General features: G+C 33.8%; 1 protein-coding gene across 2 annotated transcripts in view; it reads left to right on the forward strand.

Moving 5' to 3' along the window:
• The window catches only part of LOC101899996 (muscle calcium channel subunit alpha-1), a 1,479,766-nt gene that overhangs the window by 315,531 nt on the left and 1,137,681 nt on the right, over positions 1 to 26,554 (forward strand). Inside the window, exons 9-12 of one of the 2 annotated variants that reach the window (XM_059124867.1) lie at positions 4,131 to 4,341; positions 4,407 to 4,699; positions 4,762 to 4,823; positions 4,906 to 5,047. In XM_059124867.1, coding sequence (XP_058980850.1) covers positions 4,131 to 4,341; positions 4,407 to 4,699; positions 4,762 to 4,823; positions 4,906 to 5,047 — 708 coding nt within the window. The remainder of the gene's footprint in view (positions 1 to 4,130; positions 4,342 to 4,406; positions 4,700 to 4,761; positions 4,824 to 4,905; positions 5,048 to 26,554) is intronic. The other variant, XM_059124866.1, reaches the window with a different exon arrangement.

Raw genomic sequence — 26,554 nt, forward strand, 5'->3', positions numbered from 1 at the left:
ACAAAACAAACAAACACGTCGTCGTTGTTAGTTCTTAGTTTGGTGTGCTTTACTACCTTAAGCAAATATCGCAATATTATTCTTTTTGTTTGGTCTTTTCGCTTTAAATAAAATTGTTTTTGTATTAATTTTTGCATTTTTCCCCAAAATTGTTCGGCATTTCTTCATTTAATTATCGCCTTCGCTCCTCTACAAACCTTCATTAGAGCATTGGATGGAAATCATAAAAACAAATTAATTAAGTAAGCAATGTTGTAAGACGACCTTCTCATGAAATCGGCCTAGCGAACATCCTTTCGGGAAAAACGTAGCTCGATTGAAGTCCGAATCTGTAACTGCAGGTTCATCTGCGGCTTCAAAGTATTACATTTCGTGTACTAATATAGCTTGATTGAAGTCCGTATCTGTTACCGCTGATTCATTTGCGTTTCCATTCCCTACATTTTGTTCGAATAAAAAGCTCACATTGCACTATGCATACTATACCTACCATCGGAACTTATTTAGATTAAGTTTAATTTTGTTGAAACATGCTTTGATGTTTCAAGGGGGTCGGCATGTTTAATTTAGATTTGCATTAAATATTGATTTTTATTGACCGCTGGTTTGGTCCTTAATTATTCGTTAGAATGTATGCGTTACGGCTTGTGCCAGCGCCTTCGACGTTTTAACGAGTAATTATTTTTTTTTGCATGTCACCCTACGGTCGACTGCTCGTCGCATTCGGCATTTCACTCCCATCGGCGGAGCCTCTCTGAGCTAAACAGTGTGTACGATCACAACTATATAGGGGCCTCAATAAAATTTGACCAAAGAACCCAGAACTCTAAACGATTGACCCATCTGTAGTAATCACGCAACAGTCAAAACAAATTGGGAGAGGAAGGTAGAATTTTGTATAGATCTGTCTTTTGTCTGCAGGCAGGTCAAGGTCGAAGATTGGCTATATCGCTCCACGAGATCGTATATGCCCCATATACCGGTACATCCCGATATTCGGTATTTTAAATATTATAGCCTCATTTTTCAGTGGAATTGTCTCAAAATCTACAAATTCGCGAGGAATTGTCTGAAAATCCACACAAGAAGTTACCTAAAGAATTATCTACATAGCTCCACGATATCGTGTAGATATGAGCAACCTTCTGTTAAGATTCTCCAATTTATTTAGCACTGGTGAATACAATGTTAAGAATTTAAGGCTGCATCTTTTGTCTTCCTGTAGCTATTTAATTTTACGTACATTGTGAATTGTAAGATAACCAAATAATGTACGAGAAAATGTGATGCATTTAACATCCTACTCAATAGAATAACTCTTTATACCCTTCGCCATTTAGAAGGAACTTGCAACACGTTAAGAAATTTCGTCAAAAATACCATCTAAATAAAAATTGTTAATTGGGTCTACACGACGGCGGGTTCCTGAATACGCATTTTTTGTCATAAGCAGTAGCACCCATTAAGACTTTCATATATGAAATTTAAAACAATTCCGTTGAATCGTATCGCTAATATAATCGAAATACCGAAAAAGGGAGGTACCAGAGTTGGGAGGAAATGCAAATACAAAATTTTAAATAATTCCCACAAATAATGTATCTAAATTCGTCACAATAACGAATATCGAATTCTTTGTCAAAGGTTTTAGTACCCCTAAGACCTTCCAATAGGAATTTTTTAAACAATTCTGGTCTGTAATGTCGCTAAAATCATTAAAAAATATATAGAGGTACCACCATGCAATAGTATGGGGGTATAATAACTTTGTCATTCCGTTTGTAACTCATCGAAATAATAATTATAAACCCAAAAAAGTATATATATTCTTGATCAGCGTAAAATCCAAAGACGACCGTCCGTCGGTTGAAATCACACTTGAGTAAAAGCGAATAAAGATAGGAAGCTAAAATGTTGAACCAATCTGTCTTTCATCAGCAGACAGATCAAGTTCGAAGATTGGCTATATCGCTCCACGATATCGTATATGCCCCATATACCGGTACATCCCGATATTCGGTATTTTAAATATTATAGCCTCATTTTTCAGTGGAATTGTCTCAAAATCTACAAATTCGCGAGGAATTGTCTGAAAATCCACACAAGAAGTTACCTAAAGAATTATCTACATAGCTCCACGATATCGTGTAGATATGAGCAACCTTCTGTTAAGATTCTCCAATTTATTTAGCACTGGTGAATACAATGTTAAGAATTTAAGGCTGCATCTTTTGTCTTCCTGTAGCTATTTAATTTTACGTACATTGTGAATTGTAAGATAACCAAATAATGTACGAGAAAATGTGATGCATTTAAAATCCTACTCAATAGAATAACTCTTTATACCCTTCGCCATTTAGAAGGAACTTGCAACACGTTAAGAAATTTCGTCAAAAATACCATCTAAATAAAAATTGTTAATTGGGTCTACACGACGGCGGGTTCCTGAATACGCATTTTTTGTCATAAGCAGTAGCACCCATTAAGACTTTCATATATGAAATTTAAAACAATTCCGTTGAATCGTATCGCTAATATAATCGAAATACCGAAAAAGGGAGGTACCAGAGTTGGGAGGAAATGCAAATACAAAATTTTAAATAATTCCCACAAATAATGTATCTAAATTCGTCACAATAACGAATATCGAATTCTTTGTCAAAGGTTTTAGTACCCCTAAGACCTTCCAATAGGAATTTTTTAAACAATTCTGGTCTGTAATGTCGCTAAAATCATTAAAAAATATATAGAGGTACCACCATGCAATAGTATGGGGGTATAATAACTTTGTCATTCCGTTTGTAACTCATCGAAATAATAATTATAAACCCAAAAAAGTATATATATTCTTGATCAGCGTAAAATCCAAAGACGACCGTCCGTCGTTTGAAATCACACTTGAGTTAAAGCGAATAAAGATAGGAAGCTAAAATGTTGAACCAATCTGTCTTTCATCAGCAGACAGATCAAGTTCGAAGATGGGCTATGTCGGTCCACGATATCGTATAGCCCGCATATAACGGTACTCCCCCACATGTTCGGTATTTTGATGATTTTAACCAAATTTTTCAATGCAATTGCCTGAAGTTCTACACAAGGAGTTCTTCGTGACTACTTTACCCCTTAACAAGTAAAAAAAGATTAGGTTCGACCGGGCTGAGCTTTTAATACCCTCCACCTTCGGGTAAAGGAAACATTAGAACCCATTAAGGCTATACCAGAGCCTGGACCTATACATACAATGTTTTACCGCACGAAGTAGGACCCACTATGAGCTTCAAATACCACTTTTCAGGCAAATCCGTGAAAAAAAATGTGCAAAAACCATCAAAACACCGAATATCGGGAGGTATCGTTGTATGGGAACTATACCAAATCTTGGCCCTATACATGCAATGTTTAGTCATCGGAGCTAGAATCGATTACGAACATTACGGAATTGCGTCAAATTACGAATTTGGGATTCGTAATGGGTACTTATCCAGCAACACGTCTTTATATAGCCCCCCAAAGGTTTTCATTTGAGCGGTCTTTGTTTTAATTTTTCTAGCTCCTTCCGAATGTTGAAGGGCATACAAATTTCGAGAGGTATCGTTATATGGGGAATATATGAAAACGTGCACCGACATGACCCATTTTTCAATTCAACCAGCCTGTGTATTTTGTCAGTTTACAAGTGTCTACAAAATTTTAGCCCTCTATCTCAATTTGTTCGAATGATAACGTGATTACAAAAAAACAGACGGACATCCCTAAATCAACTTCGAATTTTACGATGATGAGTGTTTCGAGGATAAGGTGGTGCAGGGTATAAAAATCAGTAAATACAATACTTAAGAAATAATATTAGTTAACATATGTGTTAATAATCAATAGTATTTCGCATTTAACTATATAAGCAAACATTAATTGATTTAATGTTAATGCTTCTACGAATAAAAATTTTGTGTTTTATTCCTTTCTAAAATTTAAAAAAAATTAATTGATTAAAAAACATTAATTTCCGTTGCAAAAGGGCCCTTTTCAAATACAAAAAGCTTCATTTCAATGACAATAGGTTTCATTTAAATTGCTAAACAATATATATCATATTTATTATACACTTTTAATTATCATAAATATTTTTTTAGGTATTGGCATTCTCTCTCTAATTTAGTTGCTTCGCTTCTTAACTCAATTCAATCGATCGCCTCCCTGCTACTCTTGCTATTCCTTTTCATCGTCATATTTGGACTGCTCGGAATGCAAGTTTTTGGTGGAAGGTTTACATTCAAGCCCGAAGAAGAAAAGCCACGATCCAACTTCGATAGTTTTTACCAGAGCCTTTTAACGGTTTTTCAGGTTCGAAAGATATTTAATTTCGGTGTTAAGCTTCAAGATACTAATTTCATTATTATTAATTTCAGATTTTAACAGGTGAAGATTGGAATGTAGTTATGTATGATGGAATTCGTGCATATGGCGGTGTATTTTCATTTGGGATTGTTGCCTGCATATATTATATAATACTATTCATATGTGGTAATTACATCTTGCTCAATGTTTTCTTGGCCATCGCTGTTGATAACTTAGCAGACGCTGATTCGTTGTCAACAATTGAAAAAGAGGATGAAAGTCAAATTCAGTTGGATAATCAAATTAAAAATGAAATGGAAAATGAAGAATATCTTCAGAATGGAGATCACATTTCATTTAAGGCGTAAGTCGAAAAACAATTATTATATGTGTACGTTTACTACTTTGCATTATTATTTCCTCTAGAGAATTTGGCGCAGATTTGGATACTTATCTACAAGATGAGGAGTGTGGTTCATATTGTGATGGTAAGCCCGACGGAATGTTAAAATGAAATTAAAAAGTAAAACAAACATTTATATTTAAAAAATAAAATATTCATTAATTCAGATGAAAATACATACAATAAATTAGACGGCGTAGAACAAAGAGTCTCTTCACTTCCTCGCAGAAACACTAATACTGATAAAGACCGAATAAAAAAAGATATTCCATGTGGAACATCTTTTTTCATATTTAGCCATACCAACAGGTACATATTTTCCTCTGGCGATTTTCCATCAATGTTTAGCGATCTCTATGAATTAATCATATAATGATTCTGCTATTTATAAAATAAATTGTGCGATATCTTGATAACAATGATTTATAAAAATATATCATAGTTTTACAATAAACACTACGAAATTGGGATTCAATATTTCATTTGGAAAAAAAATTAATAACTACGGTATTCAAGTAAGGATGGAAGCCATAAACTTTTGCTCCCATGGTGGGCTATTAACCACATGTACCAGTAGCTGAAAGATAACTTCTTTCGACTAAAAATTGTTATATGAATAATAAACGAGTAGAAACATTATGTTTGGCAGCGCCGAAATTTTTATACCCTCCATTGGTTTAAGAAAACTATTTTTTATAAAAGTATCTGAATTTAAACTTGTTCCACTTTAAACCACAAATACCAATAAAACCGTTTGGATAATGCTCAATGTTTAGCGATCTCTATGAATTAATCATATAATGATTCTGCTATTTATAAAATAAATTGTGCGATATCTTGATAACAATGATTTATAAAAATATATCCTAGTTTTACAATAAACACTACGAAATTGGGATTCAATATTTCATTTGGAAAAAAAATTAATAACTACGGTATTCAAGTAAGGATGGAAGCCATAAACTTTTGCTCCCATGGTGGGCTATTAACCACATGTACCAGTAGCTGAAAGATAACTTCTTTCGACTAAAAATTGTTATATGAATAAAAAACGAGTAGAAACATTATGTTTGGCAGCGCCGAAATTTTTATACCCTCCATTGGTTTAAGAAAACTATTTTTTATAAAAGTATCTGAATTTAAACTTGTTCCACTTTAAACCACAAATACCAATAAAACCGTTTGAATAATGCTGGTAAAATTTCACAGAAAAAAAAAACATAAATCATGTGTAGCCGTTATATAGGTCCGTTCCAAAACGGGAAACTATATGGGAAATTCTATACTTCAATAACAAATTTTCTTAAATACCACAACTGAAACAATTCCGTGGGTAAATGTGAGTAGGATAATCAAAATATCCAATATGGGTGGGTATCGTTTTAAGTGCGCTATAGGAAAACATAGACCTTTACATACAAAGTTTCGTCACTGGAGCTAGAATCTATTATGACCTATAAATACCAATTTTTACACAAATCCGTGGAAAAAATGACAAAAATAATCAAAATACCAAATATCGGGAGGTTTCGTTATATGTGGGCTATACAAAAACGAGGACCAATATATACAATGTTCCGCCATCAGAACTAAAATCGATTATGACCTAAAAATATTAATGTCTATATTAATCCGTGGAGAAATGTGGCAAATATCATCAAAATACGGAATGTCGGTAGGTAGCGTTATATAGCGGCTATACCAAAACGTGGACCTATACATGCAATGATCTGCCAGTAAAACTAGAATCCATAATGACCTACATATACAAATTTGTAGACAAAAGCGTGGAAAATGTTGCGAAAATAATCAAAATACCGAATATCGCTGGGTACCGATTAGAATAAAATTGGTATATGTAGGTCATAATGCTCCAGTGGCGGAGTAATATATGTATCACCCAATATTCGGTATTTTTATGATTTTTGCTTTATTTTTTCCACGGATTTGTCTAATATATTGCGTATTTTCATGATATTTGCCACGATTTTCCACGGATATGTCTAAAAATTGGTATTTTTTGGTCATAATAGGCTCTAGCTTAGGTGGCAGAATATTGTATTTTTAGGCCTACTTTTTCGTATATCCCCCATAAAGGGTACCTTCCGATATCCGGTAGTTTGATTTTAGCGACATTATTCATCGGAATTATTTCAAGTTTGGTATTTTAAGTTCGTAATGGGTACTACAGCCTATGAGAAAAAATTTCGTAAGCAGGTCCACGTCTTCGTATAGTCACCATATAACAGTTTTCATGTAAGTGGTAGTTTCTGGAAGTTTTTTGAAAATTTTTAATTTCTTTAGCTGCTTTTTTACGGGTTTTTTAGCTCAACCATTTCTTTTATTCCTGGGCTAAATTTAGTAATTTAAATTTCACCCTCTTCCTGTCAACCGATTGATCTGAAATTTTGTACACACCTTGGATTTTGGTGACAACACAATTATGCTTATTTATTATCATTATAAATCAATGATGGCGGCTTACGTAGGTTTTATCAATCCCATCAATAGGGGATAAAATGAAAGTGATCAGCCAGTAGAATATAATGTACTATAAAAAATTAAAATCCAAGATGGTGGCCTCTACAAAATGGCGGATAGCTTAGTTTTTATCAATCCCATCAATACGGGTATCGAATGAAGGGTCTTAACAAGTAGAACACAATTTACCATGCAAAAGTGATATCTAAGACCGCCGCTACCAAATGGCTGATAACAATTTTTTATCAATCCCACCAATATAGGTATCAAATCAAAGGGCTTGACAAGAAGAGTATAGCGCAATATAGAACCTCAATTTTAAGACGGGCGCAGCCTCTAAATGGCATATGACAATAAGATTTAAATTTAGAAATTTATCCTGTAATTTAGGTACTGGTTACTGATTAATTCAGACTGAATCCATCAACCGCGTCAAGATTTTGTATCGTGTTGAGGACTGTGTAGCTGGGTGGCTAAAAATGATACGTCGTTAACGGTACAATTCCCAAGTTAAGGTGCAAGTTGAAAACGCAGCGAGAACTGTATGAGTGGGTAAAAATGATATGTCGTTACCGTTTTGCCCTCTAGACTCAGGCGCATCTTATTATACATAGCCGTGCCCCTTTATTGGACCTATGGGAGTCGACCGTTTAAATGTCCACTACTCGTGGGATCAAAGTGGTAAAAAAATAAAAAAAAAGATACAAACACAAGTAAAACAGCAGCACAACATAAACTAAGGATTCAAAAAGAGAAAGAACAAATAAAAAGCAGTAAGTTCGGCAGGGCCGAACTTTGAATACCATTCACCATTTGAACGAATTTGGAAATTTTCAAATACTAAAAAACGTTAAAAATTCTTTTAAAATCTTAAAAAATACCAAATACAGCCGTTATATTGGGGTTTATATGACGTGGACATACATTGTTGTCGGAAGCCATTACCATATTCAAATTCGAAATGTGAAATAACCGGTGAATAATGTAGCTAAAATCATCAAAATACCGTAAGGACCTCAACAGATAATTTCCAGTCTTAGGCTGAAGTATCCCTTTGGGACTTTAAATACCAAATTTGCAACGATTCCGGTGAATAATGTCGCTAAAATCTTCAAAATATCGAATATTGGAATGTACCGTTATATGGGGGCTATTCAGGGACGTAGAGCTGCACAGTAAATTTTCTGTCTAAGGCTGTACTATCCCTTTGAAACTTCTAATATCAAATTTGAAACAATTCCGGTTAATAATGTCGCTAAAATCATCAAAATACCGAATATCGGGAGGTACCGCTATATGTGGGCTATATGAGAACGTGCAGCTAAATGGCCCATTTACGAACTTAACTTGCCTACTGGCAAAATAAACATGTCTGCGAAAATCCGTTAAAAATTCTGTTAAAATCTTAAAAATACCGAATGCCTATACGACGACGTGGACCTGCATAGGCAACTTTTCTCATAAGTTATTACAATATTTAAATGCGAAACTTGAAGAAAAATCTGTTTATAATGTAGCCAAAATCATCAAAACACCGAATATAGGGGGCTATGGTATATGGGGGCTATACGAAGACGTGGACCTGCACAGACAATTTTCTGGCATGGGCTGAAATATCCATTACGAACTTCACATGCGAAATTTGAAACAATCCCGGTAAATAATGTCGCTAAAATCATCAAAATACCGAATATCGGGAGGTACCGTTATATGGGGACTATAAGATAACTTGGACCTACATGGCCCATTTACGAACTTAACCTGCCTACTGGCAAAATATACATGTGTGCAAAATTTTAGCCTTCTATCTCAATTTGTTCCAAAGATAGTGTGATTACAACAGACAGACGGACAGACAGACAGACACACAGACAGACGGACATAACTAAATCGTCTCAGAATTTTACGCTGATCAAGAATATATGTACTTTGTTGGGTCTGACATAAGTATTTCGAGGAGTTACAAACGAAATGACAAAATTTATATACCCTCCATAGCATGGTGGAGGGTATAAAATGAGTGTTTTTTGGGAAGTAAACGTATCTTTTACAACTGCCACCTATAAAGCGATCAAAAACACCAGCAAGAAAATCTCCAACCAGCTACACATTTCTGGCGTTTATTCACGCTGTGTGAATTAACTGAAAATATGCATCAGCAAGGTGACAAGACTTTTATTGATATTTTGAATGCTTTGAAAGTCGGTTTTAATGGGAATACTTTTTTAAGGCACGAGTTGCAATAGACAAAGCTTTAAGGGTATATCCCAGATGTAGGTTCCATCCGAATTAATTTCGCAAGAGACGGAGTACATCTTATACACCCGAAAGCCATACAGTGTTCAGCTAAGTACAATTACGGGACGACTGAAAGAAGAATGTTGTCTTTAATACTATTATGGGCTTCTACAATACATAAAATGCAGGGCAGCACTGTGTATCATGCAGTAGTATACTTAAGTGCGAAACTGTTTGAAAAAGGTCAAGCCTACGTGGCTCTTAGTAGAGTAAGATATTTGTACGGATTACGTATAGAGGAGTTGGACTGCAATAAACTAACGAGAAAGAAACCTTGCAATAATGAAGCACCTAATGAATGAACCAGAATGCGAAATAAAAACTACAAAATAAAAATAGGTAAAAACTCCTTTTAAGTAAACGGTTTTATGTTAAACATACATTGCAATGTTTAAGATAAATGAATGATAAATGAATTATAAACATATGCATCGACTAGACTAAAACAAACCCGTTTTGCGCGTCATTGTCTACAAATTATCGACTTAATGCGTTTATTCGTCCTTAGGCAGTTGGCCCGCAGACGGTGAGGCAAATACTTACTATTTTCTTGCTCATAAAATAATTCCAAAAGTTATACACTCCTTGTAAATAAAATAGATGCTTCAACTAGTTTATCGTTCACACTGCTGGCTGCCAAGAAATCGTTTCAATGCTCGTAGTTTGTCTTAATTCGACAAAACATATGATAAAAGTACTACTCGCTGACCACTATGAAACACTAAAATTCGTTATAATAAAGCTTGCTAGCTTGTTTCTACATTCTAGCCATCATTGCCGGTTGATTGTACAAAATTGACCTTCCCCACGGTTTTATTGTAGTATAGTCTATGCATATGTTTATAATTCTCACGACTGTATCTATTTTATTATTATTTGGTTTTGAGTACATTTATCTTAAACATTGCGATGTATGTTTAACATAAAATATTTTAAATTAAAAAGTATTTCTACTTTTTTTTATTACTTGTTATTCTAGTTCATATCCTGTTCATCAATAATTTCTTTTGGCAATCCATTTACTGTGGTAGGAAGTGTAACAAAATGTGAGTACATCCCATAATCATTTTTGCACTTCGGTACTTTGTTTTTTCCTTCGGCTTTCCTTTTAAGGAAATATTGGTTTAGTATATCTGATTTATATTGAGTATTGCCATATTTTTGAACATTGCCTTTGTGGATTTCAATTTCCTTTATTAAATGTTCTGGAGGGTTTGGTTAATAGTCTTCTCGTATAGGAGTTTTATAATAGTGTTTTGGGTTGTTTGTAGGTGTCTTGTTCATTTTTTATTTCCCCAGGCTGTAATTCCATGTCTAAGGAGTAATTCAACTAGCAGCGTTGCTCAAATGATATTGTACGTAAACAGATTGACGTAATTTATTTTGCAGATGTTGAGCAAGTACTCTACATTTAAGGTTGTCAGTACCTGAAGCTTTGTGATGCATTTTGCAATGTTGTGTTCATTTGTGTTTTTGCGTAGACAGTCCATGTCATGGCATATCATTTATTATAATTTTCGATATAATATTCGTTTTTTGTGTTTGTTTTCACCATATGCTTATTATTATAGTTTCGGATGAATTGACGATTAAACCACTATCATGACTTCATTTAGCGATTATGTTAAATTCATTTTGTAGAGCTTGTATTGCTTTGTTCAGAGATTTATTAGCGACGATAATGGCCGTATCGTAAGCGTATGCGAACGCTTTACTGTTTTTGAGCTGATGTATCATTTCATTTGAATATATTGTGTAGAGGACTGGTCCCATTTTGGAAGCTTGTGGGAAACCATGTGTCCCACATGCATGTATCTTCTTCTTCATGAACTGCATGTATCTTCTATATTTACACAGTATGATCTTGATGAGACTGAGTTTTAAAACCACATCAATGTATTTCCTGGTATACCGCTCCTTTCGAGAATTCCTATTAATTTTTTAACCACAGAGTGTCAACAGCCTTACTGAAGTCGATGCATAATGCGAAACAGTTTTCATTTTAGCTGAGGAATTCACTTATTTGATTGGTAAAGTAACCCATAAGTTGATTTATGTTCCTTCCTTTTTGGAATTCAAATTGTTGTTTATTTATTATGTCGTATTTCTTCCTCTAATACTTTTTCAACTAATGGCAGTAAGGATATTGATCGATAGTTGTTGTAATCCTTTCTATCCCCGCTTTTATAAAATGGTCTTACTGTTTGGTACCACTGCTTGATTAATTTTTGTATAACTGCATGTGTTTTTAAGGCGGCAGAACGAATATTGTCTGTTTCCGAGCTTTTTTCTTATATTCAATGTATTTTATATGTTATTTATTTCATCTTCAGTTGCATATTCCATATGAAGCGAGTTGTTGACTATGTGCACTCTTGTATTTAAAGTGAAAACTGGGCATGAATGTATTATTTTTAGTACGTTCTTGTTGAATTTAGTTTCACAGTTTTCATTTACACCTTTTAGAGATTAATTTTTAAAGCGTTTCTCTATTAAATCACCTAGTTTTTTTTATACTCGTTATTTTGTTGCTTAGTTGAGAAGTTGCTCGAATATTGGTTCGTTTAATATAAACTGGTGTTGGGAATAATCATTTTTTGCTTTTAAATTATTTTGTATATTTTTTTTTTTTAATTTTTACATTCTTTTCATTTTTTGATTGTTTTTATTTTGTATACATATTTTATATAATTTATCTTTTATTTCGCAACAATTTAGAATATGCTCACTAAGCCCTAGATGTGGATTCCTTTTTCTGAGTTTTGTTTGTTGTGTTTTTATTTTTTGGTATATGTTATTGAAAGCAGTGTAAACGTTGTTGATTAGATCATATACAGTTTGTCAAATAATTCTTTGCAAAATTAAAAAAAATATTTTTTTTCATATATAAAGTAAAAATTTATTAAGAAAACATTTTTTTCTTTTACTATATATTAGATTTAATAGTAAATATTGATATTAATGAAAAAATTATACGTTTCTACATTAAATAAAAAAATAAAATACAAAAACAAAATAAAAGCAAATATTTCCTTGTCAATAAATTCTTTGCAAAACGAAAACTCATAGTAGAATTACAATTTTTTTTTATTACTATGAAGGTTAATATTTGGTATGGTGTCCATTAGCATCCGTGGCTGCCTTTAGCCGACGCGGCATTGACTGTATTAGTCCATTTATATCGTAATATTCAGGAATTTTCTGACATTCTTCTTGTATTGCTTTGACTAAAGCGTTTTTATTGGTAGGACCGCGTTTTGCAATCTTTTTCTTCAATAATGCCCACAAATTTTCTATGGGATTTAAGTCTGGACTTTGGGAAGGAGCGTCAATAACTTTGTTGCATTTATAAAGCAACCAGGTCCTGCAAAGTAACGATTTGTGTTTGGGGTCGTTGTCCTGATACAACTTATACTTAAGTTTATTTGGCTTTTGAAGATCAACAAACCCAAAACTTTTGGCACTCCTGGATAATTCATTTTTCAGAATGTCCAAATAATATTCTTTCGTCATAATTTCGTTAAAAATACGCAGCTCCCCAACGCCCTTTGAAGAAATACAACCCGACACCATTACAGAGAGCTTGCCAAACTTAACTGTTGGTATTATATTTTTTTGTTGAAGTGCAGAGTTTGGCTTTCTCCATACTTTACTGGGTCCGTCATGATGATATAACATTTTTTGTCTCATCGCAAAAAATTACGTCGTTCCAGTACTCCTTAGCATTTGAAGCATTATTAATAGAAAATGTAATCCGCTTCTCAATGTTAACAGCAGAAAGCAATGGCTTCTTTCTGGCTACATGAGACGAGTACTTGTGGATTTTTAAGACTTTTCTAACAGTCTCGTGGATCACTTCCTTATGACACTCATTTTTTATGTCCAATGCCAACTGCCTCAGACTTGTTTGCGGATTTTCTTCTATTTTTTTTTTTTAAATTTTGGACTGATCGCGTCTGTTGAGTTTTGGTGGTCTTCCCTTAGAATTGTTAAGTGCAGACGATTTTCTTTTTCTGCACGATTAATTATATTATATATGGTCCTCAATTTAATATTAAACATTTCCGCCAATTCTTTTGCCGTTTTTCCCTTATAATAGTTGTAATACCTGTATAGGCAATTTTTGTCACAGATGTTAGTACCCATTAGGAACTTCAAATACGAAATTTGATGCAATTTAGATGAATAATGTCGCTGTAATCATAAAAAAAAAACAAATTATAGGGCCTACCATTATATGGGGTCTATTCGAAGACCTGGACCTGTATATGCAATTTTCTCTCATACACTGTAGTACCCATTAGGAACTACAAATACGAAATTTGAAACAAAGACGGCGGATATCATCAAAATACCGAATATATGGAGGTACCATAATATGGGGGCTTTACGAAAACGAGGACCTGCATACATATATTTTTCTGTCACAGATGGTAGTACCCATTAGAAACTTCCAATTCGAAATTTGTAACAACTGCGGTGAATAATGTCGCTTTAATCATCAAAAGTTGAATATAGGGAGCTACCGCTACATGGGGAATATACGAAGACGTAGACCAGTTTGAGCAATTTTCTGTCATGTCATATCGCATCATGGTGTCTAGTATGTATATTTCGTGGTGTTACAAACGGAATGACAAACTTAATACATTGGAGGGTATAAAAAGGAAAATTTAGAAGACACAGAGAGAGAGAGAGAGAGGGAGAGAGAGAAAGGTCACAAATGGACATTTCGAGTGGCTGAGCGACACAAACACTAGCAAAGGTTTTGGATCCACTCGAAGCTTAGCACACAGGATTAGGGTGGCAGATCGTAGAATTTCACATTTACAACCGCTATTATTCAGGGTTTAAAACATATCTGAGAAACTCCACATTTTAGCATTTCGGCATTTCTTTTTATTAAGCCTAAGTTTAAATATAATAATCCTTTCCAGAACCAATCTGAGGTTATTTAAAGATTGTTTAAAAGTATCAGAACAGATATACTCTTGAATATTATAGTCACTGACACAAAATTATAGTGACCTGACACAAATACACAATTGTCTGAATACCTAGAAAGGCGTTAATTTCTGTCGAGCCGAACATTTAATATCCTCCACCATGAGGTAAAAAACAGCCTTGAAAATAAAAGAATCGGTATTGAACATTGGGTCCACTTTTTGCTAGTGAATAGTGATTCATAAATACGCGGTAAAGTGGATGTAACCGATTTCCTTCTAGTGGCTGTTATCTATTGCTAGTTTCAAATTCCAAATTAATGAAAAATCTGTTATATGTGTGGACAATATCACCAAAATATCAAACATTCGGAGGTACCGCCTATTGTACTACCGATTTTTATACGAGAGATGACCTATATATGCAGCGGTATATTCTGCCACAGAAGGAAGAGTCCGTTACAAATTATAAGTACTGAATTTTAAAGAATTCTGTTGGCAAATATGATCAAGATCAAATCAGTCAATATTCCGAACATTGGGAGGGACAATATATGGAAGCTATAGGAAAATGTTTGCAAAATGTTAGCATTCTATCACAAATCGTATTAAAGCGTAATTCCAACTGATATGTGATACATAGATTTTACGCTGTTGAAGAATATAGATATTTTTGGGTTCTAACATGGGTATTTCGAGGAGTTACAAACGGAATTACAATGTTAACAAACCCTCCATTTTATTGTGGCGGGTATACCGTAAGCTTTTTATTTATATTAAGTTTTTTATATTAATCCAAAATCATATTACAATGTGGGCATACTCTTTCCAATATTTCAATATTGCCTTTCAACACGTCAATTGAAGTGGATCCGTCTGTATAGACGTACAAAAATAATCTGAAAATTGTAAATCCCGAGCGTGAAAAACAAATTTTCACAACACATTATATTATTACCCTCCTAGGACAATTCTTCCGGTCCAATATAGGTACCTGTAGAAAACTTATGAAAAGTGAAGACGATAGGGACTTCTGAACAACTCCGAGGAATATCGACATCGAAAAATTTTCACAACACATTATATTATTACCCTCCTAGGACAATTCTTCCGGTCCAATATAGGTACCTGTAGAAAACTTATGAAAAGTGAAGACGATAGGGACTTCTGAACAACTCAGAGGAATATCGACATTATTGAATAAATTAGTTGAACAGGATCATTCGATATTCTAATGTGGGTGTACTCCTTAAACCTGCAAAATGCAGAGTAAAGCACTTTGAAAAAGCTTCAACGGAGTGTTATAAGAGTCCAGAGCAGTATCCACACTGACTGTAATCTTATTGCGAATCGTATTCAAAATACTGTGATTGAAGTGCCTTCAATAGGCTTATAGATCCGGAGAAAGCGATCTACACTTTTTCTTCAAGAATTGAATTTCTCCGGATTTCCAGAGAATTCTCGCAAAAAGCCAACAACGTAAATGAATTCATTCATGTGGGATTTATCCGAAGGTTTCTGGAGCGTTTTGTACTTTTTTTGTAATTATCGAAGTTATATGTTGAGTGGAAGGAATTAGAGGCTGCGAGGGAAATGTAGGAGGTATAGTAGTAAAGGAGGCAAATACAGGATGTCGAATATGGCAATTTGGATTATACATTTTTTCTTTTATTGTTTTTTTTTTCTTTTTTTTTTGTCCTCCTCAAGTAAGGTGTTTATGTCAATTTTCTTAAATAATAAAAATTGTAATGTATGTCTTCTCCTGCTTATACCATCAGTGTATTTTCTGTTTAATTCATTTTTAATAGTTTAATTGCCGAAATTGTATGCTGAGTTATGCAAAGTGTAGCCTGCTTATATCTCCTACAATTTCGCATTTCAATACTCTTTATTGCTATCTTCTTTGACTTGTAACAGTTACACCATCGCTTACATTGGGTATAACATGATACGTTACAGTCTTGCTGCATTTTAGAACAAACCTGCTATAGCCTAGAGTGTTGCGCATCGGCTCAACGTCCCAGAAACCCAGGTTCGAGCCACGGTTCTGACCTCAAGTTTTTTATAATTTTCTCGTGTGCTGCCTTGTGAGATAGAATGGAAAATGGCAAATAACAAAGGTCCAAGTATTAACTAGGGATGTCTCAATTTTTTATGTCCCGCTGCTGATTTTGTCTCAGGGTAAATTTTTCTTTCCTCCTTTTTTCTATACATTAAACGAAAGGTTAATCGATCTTTCTTTTTGGTGCCGTTGGTGCAGTAACATTGTGGCTTAAAATCGGGTTCTTATTCAAATCTCAGTTACCCAAAATACCCTTCCTTTAGTAAATCAATTTTAAAACAATTTTGTCGAATTTCTCCTTGAATTGGTTCTATAGGGTATGATACTCTAGATCGGTTATCTTTAGAAATTCTTTTCCGATCTGAACCTGAAATAAAAAATAGTCAAGTCCGGCACAGGTAAATAAGCCATTCACAATTGCTCCGGCACCTAGATTAATAAATGGACACTTTTTGTTAGCTTGCTCGCAAAATATTGAAAACCTTGACAATCTAGTGCCTCGGAGGATTGTGTCGAATTAGCCACGTGTTATATATTCTATATAACATTCCAACCATAATTCGAAACGACTTCATTCGAGAAAATTGATCATTTCGGGAAGTTATATCACTTGGCACTAACGGGTATAGTCATTTACTGAAAATTTGGTATTCTGAAAAAAAAAAACATTACCCAAAAAAGATTATTGTGGGCAATATCAAAATAACTGGGGCTTTTGGATACCGGGTGCGACACAATCATACCTCATCATACCTAAAGATTATACAACCAATACTCTCACAATGAACACCCTCAACAATTTGTTTTGAGCTGACCATTGTCGTTGTCGTATTTGATTAAGTAGCTATAAGAATAATTACAAAGATTCTTTACATTGGTGTGGCATAGATGCAGCAAAATTTGAAATTTAATTCGTACACAAATGTTCCCACTTAGATCTTCGAGCCCTCGACTTCGAGTAATGTGGTAAGTGAAACATCATCATATATAACAAGTTAAATTCATTTTGCTTTTGTATGCCATGCTACCAAATAATTTACCATATCAAAATATTAATTACCACTAAATATAAAAATTTAATTAGTGAATTTCAATATTCTTACATTTTTATATGAAGACATTTCGGAATAAATACCGACATGTCCCACTAGCCATTTTCTCCTAAACAAAAGAGTATAACTACATATTTTGGTGTTAATTTATAATTTCTTATTGTAATCATATTCATAGAAAATGCAAGTAAACATGAACTCCCCTAATATGTAGTTACATTCTTCACCCTTATTTCTCAATTTTTTTGTTTTGATGTATCGAACTTCATTATCTCACTTTTAAATAATGCAATCAAACTTGTTTGAGCTCTATATAGACCCACTTGCCTAGAAAATTGTGTGAAGGTATGAGGTCGAACCAATAAACTGTTAATGTTTGTTGTCATGAATAACATTAAATCTTTAATTTCTATTGATTTTACGGCCGGTATGTAAAGGTAAATGACATAAAGTTTAAATAAGGGGACTTTACAATAGACATTAAGCCATTTAGGTGCAAGGATGGGATGGGTTAAGAGGCATTCGGTTCCATTACACCAGGAATATACTTTCAATTACAGAATGAGAAGAATTCCATAGATAGTTTTGTAATTTTCAAACCAGTTGGGGTACACTTTGTGTAGATTTCATCAGTTGTATAATTTTTTTTTTATTAAATTAGGTGAATTTAACAGGGGTTTATAGAAAAATGTTTTGTTTTGTGGAGAGTAGGGGACACGAAACACCCAACTGACTGAAGATAGCATTTCATGGCTCCCAGTCCTCTTGTTGTCCAGAAAACATTAATATTATTTATTTTATGTTAAAGCCTATACTGTCACTTGCTCTCAAACTTTGGATTAATTTGGGAAAGCCCCAGATAATACCGTTGTTCATTACATAAATTAATGGCGCCCAGCCTGGGGCAAGAATATTATTCAATTTGGCTCAAAATTTTCCAAAGTTTGTCTACTATTTTTGACTAAAAAAGACATAAGACTAGGCAAACAATTTGTCAAAAGTTCCAACAGATGTGTCAAATGTTAGAATTTTATTGAGCCCTTTCCAATAGACTATATAACAGACGTAGATTTCAAATTCATTTACGGTTATAGAAGAGAGCTTGATCGGATATAATTGCATATCTGAATAAATGTCAGACTTCTTAGGATATTTTTGTATCAGATTGTTTCGGTACATAGACCTGGAATGTGTCTGGTATTTTTTTCATAATGAGTTCTATTCAACCAGGTATTTTTCTTTAATTCGTCAATTACCTCTTACTACGATTACTTTATTTTCGCTGAAGGCATTATAAAGTCCATACAAAATGGTGGATGAGGAGTTTGAAAGCTTGTTTGTCAAAATATGATAATAGCAAAAAAGATGAATTCATCGCCCAGTATATTTATTGTAAATATCTATCGTAATTGTACTAAAATATGTCGTTCTACTTATACATAAACGGAGAACGGTAAAATTATCATTTGAAGAAGTAGAAGTAGTTATTCCTTTCTCTGATTTTTTTCTAAATTTGTTTTTCTGTATAAAAAATTGAATTAAGAAGAGACCCAGTGTAGTCCTCCAAATTCGTTAGCCCTCTTAGCCTAGTCCTCACAAAGTTTTAGGATCTACTATGGGAGCACATTCTCTTAATTCTGCGCATTCTGAAGACAAATGTAGTATTTGTGAAAAAGTCTGTTTTTCGATACAGGTAACAAAAAACATAAGTAAAGCCCTCTTCAACGAAAATTTTGAGCCTTTTGGTACACCCAGACTGAACGATGGACATCTGGTTGATGTAAACCAGTCATATTCTCTATTGAGAAATATGACGTCTAATCAAATTACAATACAAAACAATTCTAATGTTAACCATATCAGAACACAATCTCACACTATCATGGAAATCGATTATTTAAAAATAAACAGTATGATAGATAATAATATTGCCAAAATTATCCAAAATTTTTATTGGCAACCAAAACTTCCCCCCAATACTCAGCCAAGTACCATTCATTTACCACCAGCTTCTAGACCAAACAATAGTATAAACAATGATATACCTCAGAGCAACGTAAATAAATTGAATTTATTTCTTCGCAGAAAAGTTGGCATATATCATTCAAAATTGGAATGTCAAATTTGTCGGCTCCAATACAGGCGTAACGGTGTATAGAATAAAATACTTAACACAGGAACACTTTGGCAATAATTTCACCGTTATTTGTAAAAGTCTACCAGTTCTTCTTACAGGGAAACCCAGGGAGTGGTATTGGAGGTACCACAAACAGGTAGACTCCATTGAGTGGACCTCGCTTTGTGGGGTACTCAAATGCCAATTTAAAGATATGAATTGAATGAATGAAATTAAAGAAGAAATCAGTAGTCGTAAAATGAAACTGGTAAAAGCTTTGAAGAATTTTATGATTCAGTTTGTGCTATCGTCGATAGACTAGATCAACCAATGTCTGAAGGAAAGTTTGTTGTGATTTTGGTAAGAAATTCGCCATGAGTTATTATATGTACCAGCTTTCACTATAGCTCATCTTTGAAATTTCGTCCAAAAAAGAGAGAAGTTATTTTCTGACCAATCTTATCGAAAATAACTCTCGTCAAAATACCAATTTAACCAAAATATTGCTTCTAGAAGAAATATTGCTGATTTGGACAATTCTGAAGAACTGATCTCATATCCAAATTCAGAAATATGTATTGATGACGTCAACTACAATTCCAATGCCCCCAAATGTTGGAATTTGGACCAAATCGAACACTTTTGTGATGACCGTGTGCAACTGAAGACAGTGTTTTGCTATGGTTGCGGCACGAAGATTATGTTAAAGCCACAATGCTCCCGCGTTGCGAAAAAAGTTGGGGATTTTATAAAACTTCCGTCTCAACATCCTTCCTAGAAACCGTCATAGTCAACTCTGGCCATGACAAAATATACCCAAATAAACATTTTGAAACGTAGTCCCAATGATGACAATTTTCAAATTATTGCTATTAATTCTACCCCGAGAAAGCATCCATATTTTAAACAAAGGAAACTTACACGAAAATACATAATTTCGTCAATAATCGCCAATGACCACGAAAAAAGGTTTTATGCCAAAATAAGTTTTTTGAACTTTAATGAATGTGGCTTAATTGACACAGGAGCAAATGTGACCCGCATTGGATCAAACTTAGCTCAAAAGGATTTTCTACGGTATGATCAGTTTGTCTCAAATAAATCAATTGTAAAAACTGCTGATAGAAATATCCAGAAAACCATTGGTTTCCTAGATGTTGACATCACTTTGCGCAATAAGACCCGAAAATTGATAATGCTGATTGTCCCTTCACTAACCCAGGGTGTCATACTCAGCTTAGATTTCTGGAGAGCATTTAACTTAGTCCCTGATTTGTTTGAACCAGCTATTATCACTGGAACAAACATATAGCCAAATTTATTTAAAGATTTTATTCAAACTTCAACGAAATTTAGTAGTCTTTCAAAACTCAATTGTATAACTGAATTGTTTCCGAATTTTTCTAAGCACGGCTCGGGCCGAACAAAATTGATTGAACACGAGATAGACGTTGATGAAGCGAAACCAATTAAGCAGATTGAATTAGTGAATTTCATCATTCTTACATTTTTATATGAAGAAATTCCGGAATGAATATCGACATGTCCCAGTAGCCATATTATCCTAAACAAAAAAATATAACTACATATTTGGTGTTAATTTATAATTTTTATCTGTAGTCAATGCAAGTAAACATGAACACACCTGATATGTAGTTGCATTCTTCACCCTTATATCTCAATTTTTTGTTTTGTTGTGTAGCACTTCACTCATTTTTAAATAATGAATTCAAAATTGTTTGAGCTCTATTTAGACCCATATGGCTTGAAATTTGTATGAAGGTATGAGGGCGAACCAATAAACTGTTAATATTTGTTGTCATGAATAACTTTAAATCTTTAATTTCAATTGATTTTACGGCCGGTATGTAAAGGTAGATGACATAAAGTTCAAATTAGGGGACTTAACAATAGACATTAAGCCATTTAATTCCAAGGATGGGATGGGTTAAGATGTATTTGGTTCCAATTCTCCAGGCATCGACTTTCTATTACAGAATAAGAAGAATTCCATAGATAGTTTTATAATTTTCGAACCAGTTGGGGTACCCTTTGTGTAGATTTCATGAGCTGATTTATTTTTTATTAAAGTATGTGAATTAAACGGAAGTCTATAAAGATGTTTTATTTATGTGGAGAGTAGGGACTGTGACGTCAAGGGGACACGAACCCCCCAACCGACTGAAGCTAGCATTTCATGGCTCCCAGTCATCTTGTGATTCAGAAAACATTAATATTTTTAGTTTTATGTTAAAGCCTATAATGCCCCTTGCTCTCAAACTTTGGGTTTATTTGGGAAAGCCCTAGAAAAAAACATTGTTCATTACAAAACATTATTGTTTTTAATAATTAGAGTAAAGTGTATATTCATAATCAGCATAAAATTATATGTCGATTTAAGTCGGACATCCTCTGTCCATCTGTCTTTTTGTTGAAATCACGATACAGCCCACATTATTTGACGTAGAGCGTCAACATTTAGCAGAACAATTTATCTTGTGCCTAGGATGGTTGGTATTGATAATGAGATATATCGGTCCACGTTTTCGTATAGCCCCCATATAAAGGTACCTCCCGATATTCGGTATTTTGATTATTTTTGCCACATTTTTTCACGGATTTGTCTAAAAATTGGTATTTGTTGGTCACAATGGGTTCCAGCTACGGCGGCGAAACATTGTATGTATGGGTCCACGATTTGGTATAGCACCCATATGAAGGTACCTCCTGATATTCGTTATTTTGATAGTTTTTTTTTCCACATTTTTTCACTGACTTGTCTAAAAATTGGTATTTGTGGGTCATAATGGGCCCTAGTTCGTGTGGCGAAATATTGTATGCATAGATCCACGTTTTGGTATAGTCGGTATTTTGATGATTTTTGACACATTTTTTTCACGAATCGCTCTGAAAATTGATAGTTGCAGGTCATAATGGGTTCTAGTTCCTTTGGCGAAACACGGTTTGTATAGGTCCACGTTTGTATTTTGATGATTTTTGGCACATTTTCCCATGAATTTTTCTAAAAGTTTGTATATGTGGGTCATAATTAGCTCCAATGTTTCCTTTAACCTAAGGTGGAGGTTATTAAAAGTTTGCTTTTGATTATTTTCTTTTGTGCTGTCTGCTGATATATAATGGAAAACGGTAAATAACAAACTTCCCAGTATTAACTAGGGATGTTTCAATTTTTTTATGTTCCGCTGCTGATGTTCTGTCGAGATGAGTTTTACTTTCCTCATTTTCTGTATATATTTAAGGAAGGGTTAACTTGACTTATCTTTAAATCTTAATCAATCTTTCTCTTTGGTGCTGTTGGTGGAGTAACATTGTGGCTTAAAATCGGGTTGTTATTCAAATCTCAGTTTCTCAAAATACCATTCCTTTGGTAAATCACTTTTAAAACAATTTTGGCGAATTTCGCGTTGAATTGGTTCTATAGGGTATGATACCCTAGATCGGTTACCTTTAGAAATTCATATCACGATATGAACCTGAAATAACAAGAATAATCAAGTCTTCCGGCACAGGTGAATAATTCATTTACAGTGCTCCGGCACCTAGATTAATGAATTGACACTTTTTGTTCATAGCTCGCTCGCATAATATTGAAAACCTTGACAATCTAGTGCCTTGGAGGACTGTGCCGTATTAGCCACGTATTTATTTTCTGTCTCAATACCTGTTTAAGAGTCGACAACTGCGTAACATAATTTTCCAACCATAATTGAAAACGACTTCATTCGAGAAAATTTATCATTTTGGGAAGTTATATCAAGTGGCACTAACGAGATGTAGTCATTTACTAAAATATTAGTATTATGGAAGAAAAAAATCATTACTCCTTTAAACTCCAAAAAAGGTCATTGTGGGCAATCTCAAAATAACTGGGATCCTTTGGATACCGGGTGCGATACAATCATACCTCATCATACCCAAAGATTATACAACCAATACTCTCAACATGAACACCCTCAATAATTTATTTTGAGCTGACCATTGTCGTTGCCTTATTATATTAAGTAGCTATAGGAGTAATTACCAAGATTCTTCACATTGGTGTGGCATGGATACAGCAAAATTTGAAATTTAATTCGTATACAGATGTTCCCTCTTAGATCTTCGAGACCTCGACGTTCTTCGAGTAATGTGGTAAGTGAAACATCATCTTATATAACAAGTTAAATACATTTTGCCTTTATATGCCATGCCACCAAATAGTTTATCATATCTAAATATTAATTATCATTATATATGAAAAAATTTAATTAGTGAATTTCATTATTCGGCATGAATATCGACATGTCCCTCTAGCCATATTCTCCTAAACAGAAGAGTATAACTACGTATTTTAGTGTTAATTTATTTTTTTATTTGTAATCATATTCATAGAAAATGCAAGTAAACATGAACACCCTAATATGTAGTTACATTCTTCAACCTTATATCTCCATTTTTTATTGTTTTGTTGTGCCGAACTTCATTATCTCACTAGACCCACTTGTCTAGAAAATTGTGTGAAGGTATGAGGAACCAATAAACAGTTAATATTTGTTTTCATGCATAACTTTAAATCATTATAAATCTTTAATTCCTATTGATTTTACGGCCGTTATGTAAAGGTAGATGATATAAAATTCAATTTAGAGGACTAAACAATAGACATTAAGCCATTTAGGTCCAAGGATTCGGTTCCAATTCACCAGGAATCGACTTTCAATTACAGAATGAGAAGAATTCCATAGATAGTTTTATAATTTTCAAACCAGTTGGGGTACACTTTGTGTAGATTTCATCAACTGTTTTATTTTTGTATTATTAAATTATGTGAATTATGTGAACGGAAGTCTATAAAAAATGTTTTGTTTATGTGGAGAGTAGGGACTGTGACGTCAAGGTAACACGAACCCCCCAACTGACTGAAGATAGCATTTAATGGCTCCCAGTTCTCTTGTGGTACAGAAAACATTAATATTATTTTTTTATGTTAAAGCCTATACTGCCACTTGCTCTCAAACTTTGGGTTTATTTAGGAAAGCCCCAGATAATATCGTTGTTCATTACATAAATAAAGGGTGCCCAACGTGGGGCAAAGATATCTTTCAATTTGGCTTAAATTATTCTAAACCTTGTCTACTATTTTCGATAAAAAATGACTTAAGATTAGGCAAGAAATTTGTCTAAAGTTTGGATCCAACAGATGTGTCAAATGTTAGAATTTTGCTGAGCCCTTTCTAATAGACCATAAAACAGACGTAGATTTCAAATTCATTTACGGTTATAGAAGAGAGCTTGATTGGATGTAATGGCATATCTGAATAAATATCAGACTTCTTAGGATATTTTTGTATCAGATTGTTTCGGTACATAGACCGGGAATGTACCTGGTATTTCTTTCATAATGAGTTCTATTCAACCAGGTATTTTTCTGTAATTCGTCAATTACCTCTTATTACGATTATGATATTTTGGCTAAGATATGAGCTTCCTGTTGTCTATAGGACATATATAATGGTGAATGAGGAGTTTGAAAGCTCGTTTGTCAAAATATGATAATAGTAAATAAGATGTATTCATTCAATAGCCTAGTATATTTATTGCAAATATTTATCGTAATTCTATTTAAATATGTCATTCTACTTATACATAAATGGAGAACCGTAAAACTATTATTTGAAGAAGTAGAAGTAATAATTCTTTTATCTGATTCTTTTTAATTTTGTTTTTTTTTTCTGGAAAAAATTGAATTAAAAAAATGACCCAGCGTAGTCCTCCAAATGTTTTAAGCTCCAATATAGGAGCACATTATCTTGCTTCTGCACATGCCGAAGACATACGTAGTATTTGTGAAGAAAGTCTCTTTTTCGATACAGGTAACAAAAAACATAAGTAAAGCCCTCTTCAACGCCTACATCTGGCTGATGTAGGCCATTGAGAAATATGATGTCTAATCAAATTGCAACACAAAACAATTCTAATGTTAACCATATCAGAACACAATCTCACACTGTCATGGAAATCGATTATTTAAAAATAAACAGTATGATAGATAATAATATTGCCAAAATTATCCAAAAATTTTACTGGCAACCAAAACTTCCCCCAATACTCAGCCAAGTACCATTCATGTACCACTAGCTTCTAGACCAAACAATAGTATAAACAATGATATACCTCAGAGCAACGTAAATAAATTGAATTTATTTCTTCGCAGCCAGAAAAGTAGGCATCTATCATTCAAAATTGGAATGTCAAATTTGGCGGTTCCAATACAGGTGTAACGGTGATGAATTCTTGTGTAGAATAAAATACTTAACACAGGAACACTTTGGCAATAATTTCACCGTTATTTGTAAAAGTCTACCAGTTCTTCTTACAGGGAAAGCCAGGGAGTGGTATTGGAGTTACCACAAACAGGTAGACTCCATTGAGTGGACCTCGTTTTGTGAGGTACTCAAATCCAATTTAAAGACATGTGTTTGCGTAGCAAAATGAAAATAAAGAAATTGGGAGAAAAATAAAAACACAATTAAGGAGGAGAAAAATCACCCGTGTTACAAATATGTAATATTTACGCAATTTAATGAAAATTAAGTTTGAAATTAAACATTCCGCCGGCCTTTGCAACATTTCACCGTGTTGTAAATTTTTCGTTAATGTTAGTTATTTTAATGTGAGCTCGTGGAGCACGATCGTGCTATGCCTCGATGAGGACCTGATCGTATCATGAAAACAATGGACAAAAAAATAAAAAAGGTTGTTTTAATTTTTTCATGCGAGCTCATAGAGCACGATCGTGCAATGCCCGAAAGGGAACCGATCGTAACATGAAAACTGAAAGAATGTGCTCGTAGAGCAAGATCG

Source organism: Musca domestica, unplaced genomic scaffold (genome assembly GCF_030504385.1).
Source record: "Musca domestica strain aabys unplaced genomic scaffold, Musca_domestica.polishedcontigs.V.1.1 30, whole genome shotgun sequence".
In the NCBI taxonomy this organism is placed as follows: Eukaryota; Metazoa; Arthropoda; class Insecta; order Diptera; family Muscidae; genus Musca; species Musca domestica.